At 42.6% G+C, this 21,059-nt stretch overlaps 1 protein-coding gene across 4 annotated transcripts in view; it reads right to left on the bottom strand.

Annotated features, from left to right (window-relative positions):
* xrcc4 (X-ray repair complementing defective repair in Chinese hamster cells 4) overlaps positions 1-21,059 on the bottom strand; it is a 422,078-nt gene that overhangs the window by 139,659 nt on the left and 261,360 nt on the right. Inside the window, exon 7 of one of the 4 annotated variants that reach the window (XM_067982800.1) lies at positions 6,035-6,086. The exons of the other annotated variants lie outside the window; for them this stretch is intronic. Within the exon in view, the coding sequence (XP_067838901.1) occupies positions 6,035-6,086 (52 nt within the window). The remainder of the gene's footprint in view (positions 1-6,034; positions 6,087-21,059) is intronic. 4 annotated transcript variants of the gene reach the window in all.

The following is a 21,059-nucleotide window of genomic DNA, read 5'->3' as shown; positions in this document are numbered from 1 at the left end:
TATTGCACATGAATATAGCTAATGCTGGGACCTTGCCTAGGTTACACGGCTTATAAGTGCTTCACAGAAACAAGGCAGCTTCATAATATGCCTGTGGCGAAGTGTGCAACACAAAAGCAAATCACTGTTTTCCACTTTTCCTCTGCAACAGTAATGAGCTCGATTTAATCTTCACTTACATGCAGTAACAATTTTTAAGTTGATGTAATTAGTTATTTATTATTTTAATTCTGTTTGTGGCTTGGGATAGGTTACCCTTCAGATTTCCCTCCACAATGAGGAAAAGTGCTGGGTGTCTGTTCAGTGCCTACTCTTGATTTCATGGCTGAAATAAGGAAGTGTCTGGAATCTCTTTGGTGCCTCCCCCTGATTTTACAGATACATTCAGAAACTTGCTGCTTGAAAATGGTGGTTATGAACCTTGTATTCAGTCACTCCACATGATGTGCCACTATACAAATGACCGTTAGTGTGGGAAAAAAATAATTTAAAATACGGAGCGTTTCCTGTTTACAACAGTTACAAAAAATTGGCAACTCCCCAGTGGCTCAATTCACTCACTCACCTGACGAAGGAGATAATCTCCGAAAGCTTGTGATTTTAAAATAAAATTGTTGGACTATAACCTGGTGTTGTAAGATTCCTTCAATTAGTTAAGACAGCGAGTAGTTGACTTATGCAAAACAGGAAGAACAGCCACTTAGGCAAAGTATCGGAGTCAGTCTCCTGCAGTACGATACCCCCAACAAGGAGTCAACACCTTCAGATGAGAAAAAAAAATGGGAGAAAAGGAGAAAGAGGGAGGAGAAAAAAGAATTGAGGTGTACAACACAGCAAGGACGGTGGCTTGTATTCAATAAAACTTTAGAATTGACCATGGAGATGTGTTGAGGTTATCTCCCGTGCCCTGGAACATTGAGTCGGTAAGTCTTGCAATCTGTATTATAAAATAAAATTCATTTTTTGCTTCAAGCTCCTGCAGTTAGTAGATACTAAAGACAGCAGCGGACAAGACTACATCTTTATCAATACCAATAGCACTGGTTGAGGGGGGGGGGTGGAGGGGAAACTCACTCAGATCTGGGGTAGAACAAAATGTTTTTCCTGGTGGCTTTTGTTTAGCTCCAATTTCTATGTAGAAATTCCTATGGGGTATTGTAACTTTAAAGGCAACTATATCATCACATTACACTGAACTGTTCAGGATCAAACAATAAGGGTACACGGAACTGTTACAACTTCAATAGATGACCTCAGTTGTAAAGTAATAAAATCAGGTATTAGAACAGCAAAAGGAAACAGATTACTTGACTGTGGTGGAAAATCCCACCCTGAATTGCACTGTGACCAGGGAAAAATCTAAATGCCCTTTGTTAAAGCCTATGTTTTTAAATTGACTAGTGACAGTGTTCTTGTAAGAGATTACATTCTAACTGAGATTTTTTTTATGTCGGGTTGTCACAGTGTCAAAACTAACTTCCCTGTACCATACAGAGACCAAATCTTTATTATCAACTTAAGGAGTAGGTTCAAAAATAGTTTGACCACTGCAATTCAGGAGATGCATAGCTTCTCTGACAAGCACTGCAGTGACCCGCAAAATATCACAGGTCACATGAGAGCTGTACTCTGACTCCTGCATGGCAACCATGGCATTTTTTTTTGAAAAGGCCCAAAGGGGCTCTCAAAGTTAGTTACCCTAAGCACGCATTAGCTCTGACCCTTACTGCGGTGGAGAAACCCATTACTTTTTAAAATCCATGACATACAACTGGTAACCGGTAAACTAAATGAAGAGAAAATTCTTCTTGATTTGTTTGAGGGGAGAAAAGAATCATGCATCTTCCTTCACAGCAAAATAAGTTTTACAGGCAGAAAAACATAAAATCCAGCCTTAGATTTATGCAACGTGTGGGTGTGCAAAGAATATGCAAACCCAAATATTACATATTCTGTTATCTGGATATTATATTCAACATTTAGTTATTTTAATCACGTAAACTGCATATTGTGTGAACAGAATACTAAAATGAGGTAAACTGAGATTGTGACACTATGTTGTGAATGAATTATAAAGGTGTTCAGTGCAGATGGAATAAATTTTATTTGGCTCGGTCCCTATTTAGCATCTTCTAAGTATCATCAGTGCTCTTACACTGCCTCTTTTTGCTGTTTCTGTCTTGGGAGAGTGAAATCCATATATCATGAATGGTATTTCATTTTTATGTCAGCAACACTGGTTCTCTGTGTTTATTTGGGAAATCAACTCACTGAATTTGTAGACCACTTTTTTGTGGTGCATTTATACCATGGAGTGCAATCGACAGAGGGAAACCCATACATCTCACATTGGCTGTCCTCCTGTTATATTATAATTAAAAACAGTTTAAGTATAGATTATTATCCATACATTTATCCTGCCAATTTTCAAATGTAAAGATTATATCCATATTTGATAAAGTAGGCCACAGCACAAATTGCTAAAAATTCTCAGAACATTTTCTCTTGAAAATACAAGTGATGTTTGTCCTCGAGCTCTAAACAACCACCACTTAATTCTGTAATTTAACAGTTACTGTTTTGACTGGATTACAAAATCAGTTGGGAGTTTATAAAATGTTTAGCAAAAAGAGAAACTAATCTCGAGTCTGAATTTTTGTGATCCTATTTTATATCCAGGTCAACAAAAGTGATTGTCCTTCATCAGCCACACTGTTGAAATGCATTCTGGTGCTAGGCAGTGACATGTTAATTGCTATTGGCGACACGAGAATTGACAGTGTGAACAAGAAAGCATAGTGTCACTCACACCATAAAATAATTTCGCTCCCCTTTTAAGTGCTAATAGAATAATTATGCTGCCAGCAGAGCTGAAACATGGCATCTCCACCTCCTTTCCTTTGTACAATGATTTAAGTGCATAGGAAACATTTTGTTAACACACCCACCTACATATTATTCTCAAATGGAGGATTTCACCGGAAAATTAGTTTAAAACAAAGAAGTTGTCAGTCTAGCTTCCTTTATTACTATCTTTGTCTAAAGAGCCCCCCCACCATAAAATGTCTAAACTTTTAAGGTACAGCCTCTTTGTCTGCTAGTATTTTAATTAGATGCACTAGCTTCCCTCCAAAGATTAGTTATTTAGAAGCGCTGTGTTTTGGACATCAGAGAATGTAAATCTATGAAATCAAATAAATCAGGTACCAAACTAATGATCATCCCCACATTAGGACTTCAGTTGAAGTACATGAAAAATTGAGATAAAAATTAATGCACTTAGATTTAGTTACTGAAACTGGCAGCTCTGTTTTTCAAATTGCTATTTAATTAGCATTTTTAAAAATTGCAAAGTAGTAAATTGAAGGATTGGGGTTGTATTTTATGGCATGAATGTGTTACACAACACACTGAAAGATCTTAAAAGTCCATTGTTATTGTTTCCATTTTCTAATTAAGCAACATTGGACATGGGAACATTATGGGATAGCATTGAGGCTTAGCTGTTTGAAGGATGAGACTCCTGAAGAACACCTTCAATTAAGCAGAAAAGCTGTGCCTGCCATTGTGTAACAGTAAATTGCTTACTGCTATTTTCAATTCTACTTTTGTTTACAGAATTGAAACGCTCTTCTTTGAAGGAATAAAGAGGGTTTTTGTCTTTTTTTGCATTGTATTTTTGTTTAATTTGAAAGCTCTACTGTTTTTGTTATAGGCTACTGTGGCATTCAAGTGAAAGCTACAGAAAGAACGCAAGTTTATATAGCATCTTTCATGGCCTCAGGACGTCCCAAAGCATTTTACAGCCAATGAAGTACTTTTAAAGTGTAGTCACTGTTGTAATGTAGGAATTGCTGCAGCCAATTTGCGTACAGCAAGGTCCCACAAACAGCAATGAAATAAATGACCAGATCTTTTGTTTTAGGTGTTGGTTGAGGGATAAATGTTGGCCATGACACCCTGCTCTTTCAAATTGTGCCGTGGGATCTTTTACGTCCACCTGAGAGCGCAGACGGGTCCATCTGAAAGAGAGCACCTCCGACAGTGCAGCACTCCCTCAGTAGTGCACTGAAGTGCCAGCCTAGATTATTGGTTCAAGTCTCTGCAGTGCGTCTTGAACCCATGATCTTCTGACTCAGGGGTCTGAGTGCTATCACTGAGCCAAGGCTTACAAAGACACAAGAAAATGACAATGTTTTAAATTAAAGAATATTTTTTAGTAATAACAAACTATTTTAAGGCGATGAAGCAGTTTCATTCAGATATGTGTGATTGCATCATATAGAAGTTAAATGTCTTTATAGATCCTTGATCCATGTGATCTCCTGGACTGGTTTCGATTGCCAGATGGGTTCAGAGAGGAATTTTCCAGAGTAGATTTTCCCTTATAGGCCCTTGGCCTTTTCTCTTTTTTTTGCTTCTCCCAGGAGATTACATGGCTCGGGGGGGGGGGGGGGGGGGGGGGGGGAGGTGGGAAGAGAGGGAGGAAGTGTTTAGTTATGATGCGCCGGCCACCATGGTGTGGGGCAGGCTTGATGGACCAGCTGGTCTTTTCCTGCCTGTTAATTTCCTATGTTTGAATGTGGGTGTTGTTGGTTGAGTTAAACATTTGCCATTCTCACTCTCTCTCAACTGAAAATTGAGGGCACCACATAACCAATCAGATTGTCGTAGGAAATTATCTTGTTTTTAAATAGCTTTCTTCCCTTACCCTTTCTCAGAAATCCCAATGCCAAGCATTTTCCCTAGTTCAGACAGCATCTACTCCCAGTTCCCAAGTATTCCTGAATCTGTCTCTGAGCTCCCATAACAGGATTGGAAACTCAGGTTGGGGACTGTAAGATAAACTACATCCTACCAATCTGGGGTGTTGCACAATGGGGATACCACGCACCACTTATATGAGCTCAATTTATCATTTTAAAATAATTTAGGGTTTATTTGAATAATGTTGCAAAATACAAAATAATGTCGATAATATCCAATATTATAAATCACACGATCAGTTTCTGGAGGTGTTACATAGGGGGTCTGGATGTTGCAGTAGGATACTAGCCTTTCCCCTCTGGTACCTGGGTTCAAATCCAGCCCAGGATGAAAGTCTCCTTTCTCTGTTGACTGTAAAGATCCTAGGCGAAATGAGTTTGGATGGCATTAATCCAGTCCCTGGTTCTCACTCAGACAGGCTAAGATCTGCTGGTGTGTGAAATGTGAACATGTTATACTGGTGCAAAAAGGGATCCTCGTTTGAGGCACATTGTTGTTGAAGATACTACATCTAACTATGCAGTATCTGACTTGGGAATGGTTCATCGTGACACTGGCTCTCAAAAATGGTAAGTGCTCCATTCCCAAGGACTAACATCCCTCACAAGGACTTCCACAAATTGATGTGCACGGCGACATGCCCACGCACACATATTACTCTGAATTCTACAGCACCTTATATTGTACAATTATGTTGTTCCACAATTTTATGAACGGTTCGGCTAAAGAATGTCAGCGCTAAACGTGGAGCCGAGCTAAGTTGAAGTTGGTAATGTCATCGCTGAAAATGTCAATTGGCAGCAGGCAATGCAACATTAAGATCAGGGAATGTAAAATAAATCTGACAGTAAGACTGCAGGAACATAGGAACAAGACTAGGCCATTCGGCATCTCAAGCCTGTTCTGCAAGGTCAGCAGTCATAACTTTAATATGGGATTCATTACTTTCAGAATTTTAAAACATCGTTATTTGTAATTCTGCTTGGCATTTTACTTTAATCAACAGGAGGATGCAAGAAACAAAAAAAACCCAGGATATTTAAAAAGTGGCACCAGCAACTGCTTCTTTGATCTTCCAACCGCACTAATTTAACACAAGCAAATTGCAACTAAGTATGGCAGGAGCAGTATCGCTTTTCTCAATTCAGTTTGCAGAGATTCACTGGTCTGTGGTATGAACCCCAGCTGGGCATTTATTGCCAATTGAAGGAACACCTGATATCCTGACAGTAATTCAAGGCTTGATCTTTTGAAACCTAAAACTTACAGTGGTGGTTGTAGAAGGGGGAGGATCACAGGGGTGGGCCAGTGGAGGTAAACTGTAATCAAAAGATAGAATTACACATAATAAATATCCATCTTTAGAACTCATTTTACATAAAATCAGTGTATCTACGATACTGGACTAACCTTGAGCACAATTAACTCTATCCTCGTCAGGCACGACAACGAGCAACTACGGAAATAAATACACTTATCCAGGGCCAAATTGAAAGGAATATATTACACGTACAGAAAGTGAATCTTCCCAAGGCTCTCGTTACTATAAGTCGAAGAAGTCTTACTTTCCTGTTGTTGCTTCTCCCTCTCTCTTTATCTCATTTCCTGCTTCACTCTGTTTCATCTTCTTGCTATCACTCCGTTTCTCTTCTGTTCTGCTTCTCTCCCTATTTTTCATCTCATGCTAGTCCCTGCTTTTCTTTTATCGCTACATGCTCTTCTACATCTGTCTCTTCACAAAATCACATGATAACTCTGGATTATGAAGACTCATATTAGTTCTTCTATTCAGAAGCTCCATAAATTCTCCTCTATTGCAAGATCTAATTGTTTCTTAAATGCATCCAGGATTTCCGCCTCCACCACTCTATCTGGAAGTTTATTCCAACTATTGATCACGCTTTGTGTGAAGAATTTCCTGAAAACAGTCTGAAAGTTACCTTTTACTAGTTTTCAACTTAAGGTAATACTCTGGATTTACCTTTCCATGCCATTTCCTATTTTATATACCTCCATAAGATGCCTCCTTTCCAGGCTGAAAAGCCAAATCTCTCTAATCTTTCCTCATATTTTGGACCCCTGAAATTAGAGATCAGCTTTGTGGTTCTTCCCTGCATGGCATTTACTGCTTGAAGCAACCAGAAGTGGACACAGTACTCAAAAGGTGTGATCTGACCAGAGCACCAGACACTTTCGTCATAGCTTTATCCAATTTATAGTCAACGATTTTTCTATGTAGTTCAACATTCTATTGGTTTTGTTGACTGCTGCTCTGCACTGGTTGGACACATTTAGCATTGAGTTTACGAAGACTCATAGGTCTCTTCTTTCCTTAGCTATATTCATGGAGTATATATGTTATTTTTTTCCCAACCTATGCGCAGTACTTTTTACTTATCTGCATTAAATTTGCAGATTGCTTCCAGCTCGATGTCCATTTTCCGTACGCCTATTTGTGAAGTGCCTTGGTATGTTGCTAATGTTAAAGGTGCTACGTGAATGCAAGTTGTTGATATCAGGTACCAGAACCATCGCTGACTTTTTACTTGTAACCCGTTTTTAGTGTCTCTATTGCCACCATGGCAGCGATCAGCTGCCTAAGCGTAGAATGGAATCAAACCTCCCGGTTGAATACAGGAACAGGAGTAGGCCATTCAGCCGCTCAAGCCTGTTCTGCTATTCAATTAGATCATGGCTAATCTGTACCTCAACTCCATTTGAAGCCTTTGCTCCATATCCCTTGATATACTTACCCAGCAAAAATCTGTCAATCTCAAGTCTTGAAAAGTTCAATTGACCCAGCGTCCACACCATTTTGGGAGAGTGTACTAGATTTCCACTACCCTTTGTACGAAAAAGTGCCATCTAATTTTACTCCTAAATTGCCTATCTCTAATTTTAAGAGTATGCTCCCTTGTTCTGGATTCCCCTACCAGAGGAAATAGTTTCTCTATCGCTACCCTATCGACTCCCTTTATTATTTTAAAGATCTCAATTAGATCACCCCTCAACCTTCTAAATTCAAGGGAATACAAGCCCATTTTATGCAACCTCTCCTCATAATTTAACCCTTTAAGCCCTGGTATCATTCTGGTGAATTTGTGGTGTACCCACCCCGAGGCCAAAAAGCTATCCCAAGTTGCAGCGCCCAAAACTGAATGCGGTACTCCAGTTGGGGTCTGACCAAGGCTCAGTCTCACCCTTTGCACTGCACTTACCAGCTGAGTCATTAGCAGAAGCACTGTTTATTCTTCAGATATAAATGTGAGAAACATTTAAAAAAAGATTACTGATGAAAATTGATTATTTGAATCGTTAATGGAGAACCACATTGGAGCTGTGAAACCAATTTATGGTTGCATTGCTTCTGACACAATATAAAACTGCAATAAAACCACCATTTTGTGGTGGTATTGTTACTGCGAGAGTTCGGGAAGGCACTGCGGCCATACTATTACTCTTCGAGTCTGGATTTTAGCAGATGTCAGCAAAGCTCTGGACCCAAACGCACTTTATAACAGGGTTATCAAGATTTTATCCCAAGAGAAATGTGCAGTGTTATGCTAGTGTTGATTTACTTCATTGGGAGTACTGTACATCAATCCTCCTGAACTCTTGTTTCTGCAACTTTTTTTTTGGAGTTATTCATAACACAGCTGTACACACAGTTTTTCAGGCATTTTTGTTCAAGAATGAATGTCTCACCCCATGTAAATAGTAACATAGCTCCGGTTAAGGGAGTAATTCCAATATAAATTGGGTGTCAAGGGATACCCTCTTGACTGCAATGGAAACATTTTGAGAAAAAAAATGCACGTCAGGTGAAATATTGGAAGAATTCTGACGGTTAATTCTTAAAAATTAGCTTCAAGTATGAAAAATTCCATTCAAGGTGTACAAAGAGTTAAAACCTAAAGTTGTGCCAAAATCACAGGGAAGGTCAAACTATTGCTGCCTCTAATATCAGTAAGGATCCAAATCAGTCAGTGTGAGCAAGTAGAACGGGCGACTACAAGCCTGTTAGCATTAAAATAAAAATCGAAGTGGACTGTCTGGTTGCACTTATACTGTTGCTGGTATTAAGTCCAAGAAATGTCAGGCTACCCCCACAGAGATGGTCTCATGCCAGATGCTTAAACTTGACTTGGGTGACTTCACAATCAAATTACACTACACAGTATGTGTACAAACTAGTTTGCATCTCTGTGATATAATTATATTAAGGGTCCATCAGATGGCAGGCATTGATACTCACTGCACTTCAATAGTAACAACTACTTGTATTGATATTGCGCTTTTAATGTAAAGGAACATTGCTGCACAGGATCATGAGAAAGATGGATGCTAATCCAAAGGGTGAGAGATTAGGAGGGGTGACCAAAAGAGGAGATTGTAGGGCTGGAGGAATTTACAGAACTAGATAGGGGTGAGGCCCTGGTGGGTTTTAAATATAAGGATGTGAATTTAAAATTTTCGGCATTGGGGGACCAGGAGCCATTGTAGGTCAGCAAGCACAGGGGTGATGGGTGAGCAAGACATGGTGTGGGATAGGATATGGGGAGCAGCATTTTGGAAGAAGTTTATGGTGGGTGGGGAATGGGGACTAGCTAGGACAGCATTGGAATAATCAAGTCTGGAGCTGACAAAGGTATGATGGTGACAAATGGGCTGAGATAGGGATGGAAGTGGGTGATGTTACAGAGATGGAAGTAGGCAGTTTTTGTGAAGGAGAGGATATGCAGTCAGAGGTGCAGTTCGGGGCTGTAAAAGCTGTTGAGGTTGTGAACAGTCTGGTTCAGCCTGAGACAAGTTCCAGGGGAGAGGGATGGAGTCGGTGGCTAGGGTACAGAGATTGTAGCAAGGGCTGAAGATGGTAACTTCAGTCTTCCCAATGTTTATTTGAAGGAAATTATGGCTCATGCAAGGCTGGAGAAGCAGTCTGATGGCACAGAGGCAGTGGGGAAGAGTGAGGTCAAGAGAGGTGGTGGAGAGGTAGAGCAGGGTGTCATCATTATACATATGGAAGAGGACTGGACTCATGTCTAAGGATGATGTTGCCAAGGAGCAGTATGTATGAGGGCCCATGAAAGGATCCTTGAGGAACTCCAGAGGTGGGAAGAGAAGCCAGAGGTAGAAATGCTCTGACTACACTACTACTTTTATGATGCATGATGAAGTTCACAACTGAAAGATTAATTATGGTGATTTAATCACTGAGTTTGTTAAGTGATAATTAATAGTTGATTACTGAGAAATAATAATTTGCATTCAGTATAATGATATAAAATGATATAAAACATGTAAAAGTTCAGTTGATGCCAATGCGAAAGTGGCATATGTTGAGAAGCAGCAGATGTTAATAGACATTCACATTTTGAAATAGAAACTGTGAGATAACTTTTGTGACAAAACCAATATTGTGGAAGTGTCATAAAAGGCTAACATGAAGTCTTTTCTGAGGAGCATGGGGGTTACCATGTAGCCAGTTTATGGCTAGCCCAACTAGGTTGAGAAAATGTCTTTGGTTGACATTTTTAACTGTGTTTTTAAAATAATTTTGTAAATGACACCTCCAACATATCATATTAAAAAATCCTGCCAGGTAGTAAAACCCTAGCCCAGGGGACACAAAATCCAAAACAACGAGATTAGCTCGTCCGTAACAGAAGCTTGTTTTGGAAGAATATAGCTACACTCAAAGCCAGCAGCCGCAACCTGCAAAATTACCACTTGCTTTGCCTTTTGATAAGTATTCCAGATTGAAAGTAGCTTCAAACATTCAGTTGCAATTGCTTGGCTGTATTGAACAAAACCTCTCCAGCTGCTCCCATATGTTCAGAAGGCTAACAAATTCTAAGAAAGTATGTCCCTGAGCTAACAGCACCATATTCAAATTATTTAACAGGATCGCTGCAAGGAATATCATTTTATTATTTTATTTAGTACTTAGCATTTATTTTAGGCAGTAATTAATACACATAAAAAAATATCAAAAATCAGTAAGAGAATGTATATGTTACAAAAGGCTGAGAGCTGGGTAAACTACCATGCACAGTCCAAAGGAAGAGAACAGCAAGACTTCGGCAACATTAAAATCTAAAATAAGGACTGAAAAAGGCTCCCGAATAAAAAAAATCTGATCTTAGATTTTAATATATTTTCTCTCCAACAGAGACAGGTATTACCACTGATTCATTAGTAACTTAGCTAGCTTACTGATCAGAAGTGTTGATGTGAGAGTGAAGACAGCGTAGGTTACCGAGCTGCAGAAGAATGAGGGCTCTCAGACACTCTGCAGGTGCAAGTACTTAAAACAGAGAAAGCTCTGATATTAAATAGGGGATGCAGGTCCATCAGAATCACTAGTCTGAGTGAAATACTGCCCTGGGGCGTAGAAAAACTTCAGACTGTAAATAGGATAATAAGCTCTCAATGCTCATTGAGACTGATATCTTCCAACGACCCTGCAATTCTTCTTCATTGCATCATTATATTACTGATCATTACAATTCATTGTTTCTGTCTTTTCATTCTAATTACTACCTCATTATCATTACAAGTTTTGGTCAAAGACAGCAAAGAAATCAAAAAATTAAATTAGAAGAAAGTTGGCACATTAATTAACAATTCATCAATCAACCAATTATTAGACACTTTCACCGACAATTCTCTTTTATATCCCATTCAAACAGTTCCGCAATGTGAGGAAGTTGCTCTGAATTTGTTCTGTTTACATTCTGGGACAGATTCAGAGCGCTTGTGGCAACAGTGGAGCAATTGTGTATATGCACAATTACATTTGCATGGCTGCTCAAAACTCAGATTCATTACATTTCTGTCCACGGTTGATCACTGATGACTGGTGAAGAGCTGTACACAACAGCAACTTCATTTTACGTTTACGTAATGCGTCTCACATGAAAGAATGTCTCTAAAATCTTTCCGGGGGAAGGTGGAGAGTGTCATGAACTGAGGGGATTTGGGGGAAGATAGGAAGAGGCAGGAGGTGAAACCACTTCTCGAGGTGATCTGTGCCTCTGGAGGCAGCACTGTAATATATATGGGGCATTAAAGGGTAATCAGTTTTGGGGCAGGCACTCATCTTGTAGCAAGACGGCTCCTCAGGCTGGCAGCACCCTACTGAACTCCTCTTCTTTGTAACTCCATCAATTGCCATACTTTGCTCATTTCCCCCCAGCCTCCTCTCCTCCACTTCTTAAGACCCCCCATTCCTCATAGTGGGTCCATTTTAGCTCAATTTACAAGTTCAAGTTACAAGTTGAAGCTACCTATCCAGAGCACATTGCTCATCGCCCAACCCTGCTAGCTCTCCTTATAGAATCATAGAAGTTTACAACATGGAAACAGGCCCTTCGGCCCAACATGTCCATGTCGCCCAGTTTATACCACTAAGCTAGTCCCAATTGCCTGCACTTGGCCCATATCCCTCTATACCCATCTTACCCATGTATCTTTGTCATTAATCTGAATTTCCTCTGCGTTAATTTGCATGTGCATTTTGGCTGCTGCTCCAAACTCAAGCCCATTACTTCCATCTCCCTTTTTACTTTCTTCTTGGCCCCTCTCCTAGTTTCCTCTTCTTTCAACACTCAGTCATGCCACCATTCATTTCAAGATACAATATAAATGCAAACTGTTGTTGTTTTGTCACAACATAAGTTGCCAGTAATATAACAATGGTTTTGCGACAGAAGTGATGTTCTTGAATCTTGCGGAAAAGCTACCTTAATAAATTTACAACGGTGTCGATGTCACAGACCTTACCAAAGTTTTAACGAATACTTGTGCTCCAGAACTAGCCGCGCCTCTAGCCAAACGGTTCCAGTACAGCTACAACACTGGCATCTACCCAACAATGTGGAAAATTGCCCAGGTATGTCCTGTACACAAAAAGCAGGACAAATCCAATCCGGCCAATTACTGCCCCATCAGTCTACTCTCAATCATCAGCAAAGTGATGGAAGATGTCGTCGACAGTGCTATCAAGCGGCATTTACTCACCAATAACCTGCTCACTGATGCTCAGTTTGGGTTCCGCCAGGACCTCTCGGCTCCAGACCTCATTACAGCCTTGGTCCAAACATGGACAAAAGAGCTGAATTCCAGAGGTGAGGCGAGTGTGACTGCCCTTGACATCAAGGCAGCATTTGACCGAGTGTGGCACCAAGGAGCCCTAGTAAAATTGAAGTCAATGGGAATCAGGGGGAAAACTCTCCAGTGGCTGGAGTCACAGCTAGCACAAAGGAAGGTGGTAGTGATTGTTGGAGGCCAATCATCTCAGCCCCAGGACATTGCTGCAGGAGTTCCTCAGGGCAGTGTCCTAGGCCCAACCATCTTCAGTTGCTTCATCAATGACCTTCCCTCCATCATAAGGTCAGAAATGGGGATGTTCGCTGATGATTGCAGAGTGTTCAGTTCCATTCGCAACCTCTCAGATAATGAAGCAGTCCGTGCCCGCATGCAGCAAGACCTGGACAACATCCAGGCTTGGGCTGGTAAGTGGCAAGTAACATTCGCGCCAGACAAGTGCCAGGCAATGACCATCTCCAACAAGAGAGTGTCTAACCACCTCCCCTTGACATTCAACAGCATAACCATCGCCAAATCCCCCATCATCAACATCCTGGGGGTCACCATTGACCAGAAACTTACCTGGACCAGCCATATAAATACTGTGGCTACAAGACAGGTCAGAGGCTGGGTATTCTGTGGCGAGTGACTCACCTCCTGACTCCCCAAAGCCTTTCCACCATCTACAAGGCACAAGTCAGGAGTGTGATGGAATACTCTCCACTTGCCTGGATGAGTGCAGCTCCAACAACACTCAAGAAGCTCAACACCATCCAGAATAAAGCATCCCGCTTGATTGGCACCACCTCCAGCACCCTAAACATTCACTCCCTTCACCACCGGCGCACCGAGGCTGCAGTGTGCACCATCCACAGGATGCACTGCAGCAACTCGCCAAGGCTTCTTCAACAGCACCTCCCAAACCCATGACCTCCACCACCTAGAAGGACAAGGGCAGCAGGCACATGGGAACAACACCACCTGCACGTTCCCCTCCAAGTCACACATCATCCCGACTTGGAAATATATCACCGTTCCTTCATTGTCGCTGGGTCAAAATCCTGGAACTCCCTTCCTAACAGCACTGTGGGAGAACCGTCACCACACGGACTGCAGCGGTTCAAAAGGCGGCTCACCACCACCTTCTCAAGGGCAATTAGGGATGGGCAATAAATGCTGGCCTCGCCAGCAACGTCCACATCCCATGAACAAATAAAAAAAAAAGCGACTCAATGACCGTTTTAATTTTGCTTTTTAAACTTACCAAGTTTTTTACTTTTGCACAAAAAATAAATATAAATAATAAATACTAGTGCATTTGGCAGCTAGCCAACCAGCGTCTTGTGAGCCTCAGGTTTCATCTTTCTGAAAAATAAAGCTTTTTTTTAATAATGAACCTTTTCCAGTAGGAAACAGAGTAATGTGGTCTTAACTGTAATAATGTTGCATTACACAGATTTTTAAAAAAATAGTTTAAAAAAATTTATTATGGTAATTGAAGTAATCAAGATGTGATTACACTAGAGAGGGTACAAAGGAGATTTATGATAATGTTGCCAGGGCAGGAAAATTTTAGCTATGAGAAAAGATTGGATAGGCTGGGGTTGTTTTCTTTGGAACAAAGGAGGCTGAGGGGGGATTTAATTGAGGTGTATAAATTATGACGGGACCAGATAGAATGGATAGGGAGGACCTATTTCCCTTAGCAGAGGGGTCAGTGACCGGGGGCATAGATTTAAAGTGATTGGTAGAAGGATTAGAGGAGACATTTTTTCACCCAGAGGGTGGTGGAGGTCTGGAACTCACTGTCTGAAAGGGTGGTAGAGGCGGAAACCCTCAACTCATTTAAAAAATACTTGGATGTGCCGTAACCTACAGGGCTACGGACCATGTGCTGGAAAGTGGGATTAAGCTGGATAGCTCTTTTTCGGCCGGCACGGACACGATCGGACGAATGGCCTCTTTCTGTGCTGTAACTTTCTATGATTCTACATTCAATTCCTCTGTAATCAACTGAATGTTATTTCTGGATAAACATGCAGTAGTACCATTACAAAACAGTTCAATAAACCTTCTGCAAGGGTGGATCATACAGAACTCTTTTTCATCTACCTCAATGGATGTATTGCAATGGTGCAAAAGTACAGGCTCATCTCACTTCACATTTCTCAAGAAAAAAAGAACTTGCATTTATATAGCGCATTTCATAACTTCAGGACGTCCCAAAGCGTTATACAACCAATTAAGGATTTTTGAAGTATAGTCACTGTTATAATGTAGGGAAAACATAACTTAAATCCCCTCTTCCCCTTCCAAAAATATTTATGCCTGTCACACCCATAAGTTATGGGTCTTACGTATTAGTAGGAAGATAGTAATGTACCATCAATATGTTCAATTTCATATGTTTACATATAAGCATGTTTGTACAAATGTAAAGAATCTTACAACACCAGGTTATAGTCCAACAGTTTTATTTGAAAATCACAAGCTTTCGGAGATTATCTCCTTCGTCAGGTGAGTGAGTGGGATTCCTTGAACGTTTCGCATTTATAGTCAGAGAACAATACTTGGTGATTACAGATAATCTTTCCAACTGCCCGTTGTCAAGGCAATCAAAGTGTTCAGACAGAGAGATGTTACCTACAGGACCACCGAATATACAAACGGCCAGAACAAAAGAGAGAGAGAGAGAGAGGGAGAAACATCCGAAAGGAAGAGAAAGACAGAGAACGACCCGTTGTATTAAAAACAGATAACTTTTATTCGCTGGTGGGGTTATGTGTAGCGTGACATGAACCCAAGATCCCGGTTGAGGCCGTCCTCATGGGTGCGGAACTTGGCTATCAATTTCTGCTCGACGATTTTGCGTTGTCGTGTGTCTCGAAGGCTGCCTTGGAGAACACTTACCCGAAGATCGGTGACTGAATGTCCTTGACTGCTGAAGTGTTCCCCGACTGGGAGGGAACCCTCCTGTCTGGCGATTGTTGCGCGGTGTCCGTTCATCCGTTGTTGCAGTGTCTGCATGGTCTCACCAATGTACCATGCTCCGGGGCATCCTTTCCTGCAACGTATGAGGTAGACAACGTTGGCCGAGTCACAGGAGTATGAACCATGTACCTGGTGGGTGGTGTCCTCTCGTGTGATGGTGGTATCTGTGTCGATGATCTGGCATGTCTTGCAGAGGTTGCCGTGGCAGGGTTGTGTGGTGTCGTGGACGCTGTTCTCCTGAAAGCTGGGTAATTTGCTGCGAATGATGGTCTGTTTGAGGTTAGGTGGCTGTTTGAAGGCAAGTAGTGGAGGCGTGGGGATGGCCTTAGCGAGATGTTCGTCGTCATCGATGACATGTTGAAGGCTGTGGAGACACAGTACTCAGGACACAGCAGACCAGCTATGAGACACCGCCAAACAGACGAGGCAACGGAACTACGCTGCCTACATGAAAACCAACAGCAGGAAGCTTGAGAAACTCGGCATCACCACCAGCATCAACCAAGCCTCCCCCGGTACCACGGTTACAACCACAGGGAAGTCTATCGTCAATTTGTCCGACCACACCCTTCAACCAGACGAAATCGAAGTTCTCAGCCGAGGGCTCAATTTCTGCCCCACTACCAAAATGGACCCCATTGGTCTCGCGGCGGACACAGAGGAATTCATCAGGAGAATGAGGATCCGGGAATTCTTCCACAAATCCCAAGATTTCAGCAGCGAACCCAATGAGACAATCAACGATCCAGAACAGCAGACAGAGGGATCCGCGGTACAGCAACCGAAGAAGAGTCAAACTGGACTCCTCCGGAGGGTCGCTGCCTAAGCTTGACATGTATGCTCAAGCTGTCAGGAAATGCGTCAATTCATCAGCCGCACTCACAAGACAGTCCAGAATGTCACCCGAGCACAACGCAACGCCATCGACGCTCTCAAGACCAACCGCAACATCGTCATCAAACCAGCGGACAAAGGAGGAGCCATCGTCATACAGAACAGAACAGACTATTGCAAAGAAGCATACTGACAACTGGACAACCAGGAACACTACAGACGGTTACCCGCAGATCCGACCAAAGAACACGCCCACCAGCTCAACAAACTGATCAAGACCTTCGATCCAGACCTTCAAAGCATCCTACGCGCTCTCATCCCACGTACTCCCCGCGTGGGAGACTTCTACTGCCTTCCAAAGATACACAAAGCCAACACACCCGGACGTCCTATTGTATCAGGCAACGGAACCCTGTGTGAGAACCTCTCTGGATACGTCGAGGGCATCCTGAAACCCATTGTACAGGGAACCCCTAGCTTCTGTCGTGACACTACAGACTTCCTACAAAAACTCAGTACCCACGGACCAGTTGAACCAGGAACACTTCTCACCACGATGGACGTCTCGGCACTCCACACCAGTATCCCCCACGATGACGGCATCGCTGCGACAGCATCAATACTCAACACCAACAACAGCCAATCTCCAGACGCCATCCTACAACTCATCCGCTTCATCCTGGATCACAATGTCTTCACCTTCGAGAACCAGTTCTTTACCCAAACACATGGAACAGCCATGGGGACCAAATTCGCACCCCAATATGCCAACATTTTCATGCACAAGTTCGAGCAGGACTTCTTCACTGCACAGGACCTCCAACCAACGCCATACACCAGATGCATCGACGACATTTTCTTTCTCTGGACCCACGGCGAAGAATCACTGAAGAGACTACACGATAACATCAACAAGTTCCATCCCACCATCAAGCTCACCATGGACTACTCCTCAGAATCGGTTTCTTTCTTGGACACACGAATCTCCATCAAAGACGGGCACCTCAGCACCTCACTCTACCGCAAGCCCACGGACAACCTCACGATGCTCCACTTTTCCAGCTTCCACCCCAACCACGTCAAAGAGGCCATCCCCTATGGACAGGCCCTGCGAATACACCGGATCTGCTCAGACGAGGAGGAACGCGATGGACACCTACAGACGCTGAAAGACGCCCTAGTAACAACGGGATATGACGCTCGACTCGTTGATCGACAGTTCCGACGGGCCACAGCGAAAAATCGCATAGACCTCCTCAGAAGACAAACACGGGACGCAACCAACAGAGTACCCTTCGTCGTCCAGTACTTCCCCGGAGTGGAGAAACTATGCCATGTTCTCCGCAGCCTTCAACATGTCATCGATGACGACGAACACCTCGCTAAGGCCATCCCCACGCCTCCACTACTCGCCTTCAAACAGTCACCTAACCTCAAACAGACCATCGTTCGCAGCAAATTACCCAACTTTCAGGAGAACAGCGTCCACGACACCACACAACCCTGCCACGGCAACCTCTGCAAGACATGCCAGATCATCGACACAGATACCACCATCACATGAGAGGACACCACCCACCAGGTGCATGGTTCATACTCCTGTGACTCGGCCAACGTTGTCTACCTCATACGTTGCAGGAAAGGATGCCCCGGAGCATGGTACATTGGTGAGACCATGCAGACACTGCGACAACGGATGAACGGACACCGCGCAACAATCGCCAGACAGGAGGGTTCCCTCCCAGTCGGGGAACACTTCAGCAGTCAAGGACATTCAGCCACCGATCTTCGGGTAAGTGTTCTCCAAGGCGGCCTTCGAGACACACGACAACGCAAAATCGTCGAGCAGAAATTGATAGCCAAGTTCCGCACCCATGAGGACGGCCTCAACCGGGATCTTGGGTTCATGTCACGCTACACATAACCCCACCAGCGAATAAAAGTTATCTGTTTTTAATACAACGGGTCATTCTCTGTCTTTCTCTTCCTTTCGGATGTTTCTCCCTCTCTCTCTCTCTCTCTCTCTTTTGTTCTGGCCGTTTGTATATTCGGTGGTCCTGTAGGTAACATCTCTCTGTCTGAACACTTTGATTGCCTTGACAACAGGCAGTTGGAAAGATTATCTGTAATCACCAGGTATTGTTCTCTGACTATAAATGCGAAACGTTCAAGGAATCCCACTCAATCACCTGACGAAGGAGATCATCTCCGAAAGCTTGTGATTTTCAAATAAAACTGTTGGACTATAACCTGGTGTTGTAAGATTCTTTACATTTGTCAACTCCAGTCCATCACCGGCATCTCCACATCATGTTTGTACAAACACACAAAGAATTACACAGAACTTTATAGCACAGAAACAGGCTATTCGAACCAATAGGTTATGCTGGTGTTTATGCTCACACGAGTCTCCTCCAAACTTACTTCCTTCCACCCTATCAACATAACCTTCTATTCCTTTCTTCCTCATGTACTTATCTAGCATCTCCTTAAATGCATCTATGCTATTCACCTCAACCACTCCATGTGGTAGCGAGTTCCACATTCTCACCACTCTTGAATGATATTTCACCAAGGATGAACAATATTTCAGGAATTACAATGCATATCACAATTGTGACTTAAATTTGTCTTTGTTGGGACGTAGAATTCTATGTATTATAGTTACAGGCAACAGAACATTTTGTTTGGGTCAGTCAGCTGTCTCACACGTGGAAACCCATCACCAGGCTTAGGAGTGTCCAAATTAAATTACTGAGAAATTTACACAGATAGACCTTCTGTTTATCTAGTGTGGATTGCAAAGTTTCTACCCATAGAAACACAGTTTGCTTATCTAATAGCAGAGAGTTTAGGCTTGGTTTGCCAGAGGCCTGGCTTAGGGATCTCCAAGTGACATTGCTAGAGATTAACCAGCTAAAATCAGGCAGCCTATCCAGCACAGAACAATGGTAAGCTACCAAAGTTTCTCCAACCAATCGTACCCATTATAGTATTTGCTTGCAGGATAATGTGGAGCCAACTCGAAAAACCCCAACTCTCTAACCTCCCTCTGCCCCGTAAAAGTCGACCTCCCTCTTTCCAGGTTCCATTGGTGAGTCAGGCTGGCTGGTCAATTAACAGTGCATTTACTTCACCAGGTAATTTCCCAGTGATATTGACAGCTTCTGTGACCTTCCTCATTAAATTACCGAGTCTGCCAAAGACATAGGAACATCGGAATAGGAGTAGGCCATTCAGCCCCTCGTGCCTGCTCCGCAATTTGTTAAGATCATGGCTGATCTGTGATCTAGATCCATATACCTGCCTTTGGCCCATATCCCTCAATACCTTTGGTTGCCAAAAAGCTATCTATCTCACATTTAAATTTAGCAATTGAGCAAGTATCAATTGTCGTTTGCGGAAGAGAGTTCCAAACTTCTACCACCCTTTGTGTGTAGAAATGTTTTCTAATCTCACTCCTGAAAGGTCTGGCTATAATTTTTAGACTGTGCCCCCTACTCCTAGAATCTCCAACCAGCGGAAATAGTTTCTCTCTATCCACCCTATCTGTTCCCCTTAATATCTTAAACTTCGATCAGATCACCCCTTGACCTTCGAAACTCCAGAGAATACAACCCCAATTTGTGTAATCTCTCCTCGTAACTTAACCCTTAAAGTCTGGGTATCATTCTAGTAAACCTACGCTGCACTCCCTCCAAGGCCTATACGTCCTTCCGAAGGTGCGGTGCCCAGAACTGCTCACAGTACTCCAGGTGTGGTCTAACCAGGGTTTTGTATAGCTGCAGCATAACTTCTGCCTCCTTGTACTCTTGTCCTCTCGATATTAAGGTCAGCATTCCATTAGCCTTACTGATTATTTTCTGCACCTGTTCATGACACTTCAATGATCTATGTACCTGAACCCCTAAGTCCCTTTGGACATCCACTGTTTTTAACTTCTTACCATTTAGACAGTACCCTGTTCTATCCTTTTTTGATCCAAAGTGGATGACCTCACATTTGTCTACATTGAATTACATTTGCCACAGTTTTGCCCATTCACCTAATCTATCAATATCCCTTTGTAATTTTATGTTTTCATCTACACTGCTTACAATGCCACCAATCTTTGTGTCATCGGCAAACTTAGATATGAGACTTTCTATGCCTTCATCTAAGTCGTTAATAAATATTGTGAATAATTGAGGCCCCAAGACCGTTCCCTGCGGGACTCCACTAGTCACATCCTGCCAATGTGAGTACTTACCCATTATCCCTACTCTCTGTCGCCTTTCGCTCAGCCAATTTCCTAACCAAGTCCGTACTTTTCCCTCGATTCCATGGGCTTCTAACTTAGCTAACAGTCTCTTATGTGGGACCTTATCAAATGCCTT

Source organism: Heptranchias perlo, chromosome 4 (assembly GCF_035084215.1).
Source record: "Heptranchias perlo isolate sHepPer1 chromosome 4, sHepPer1.hap1, whole genome shotgun sequence".
Taxonomy (NCBI): domain Eukaryota; kingdom Metazoa; phylum Chordata; class Chondrichthyes; order Hexanchiformes; family Hexanchidae; genus Heptranchias; species Heptranchias perlo.
This window is presented reverse-complemented; position numbering and strand designations above follow the sequence as displayed.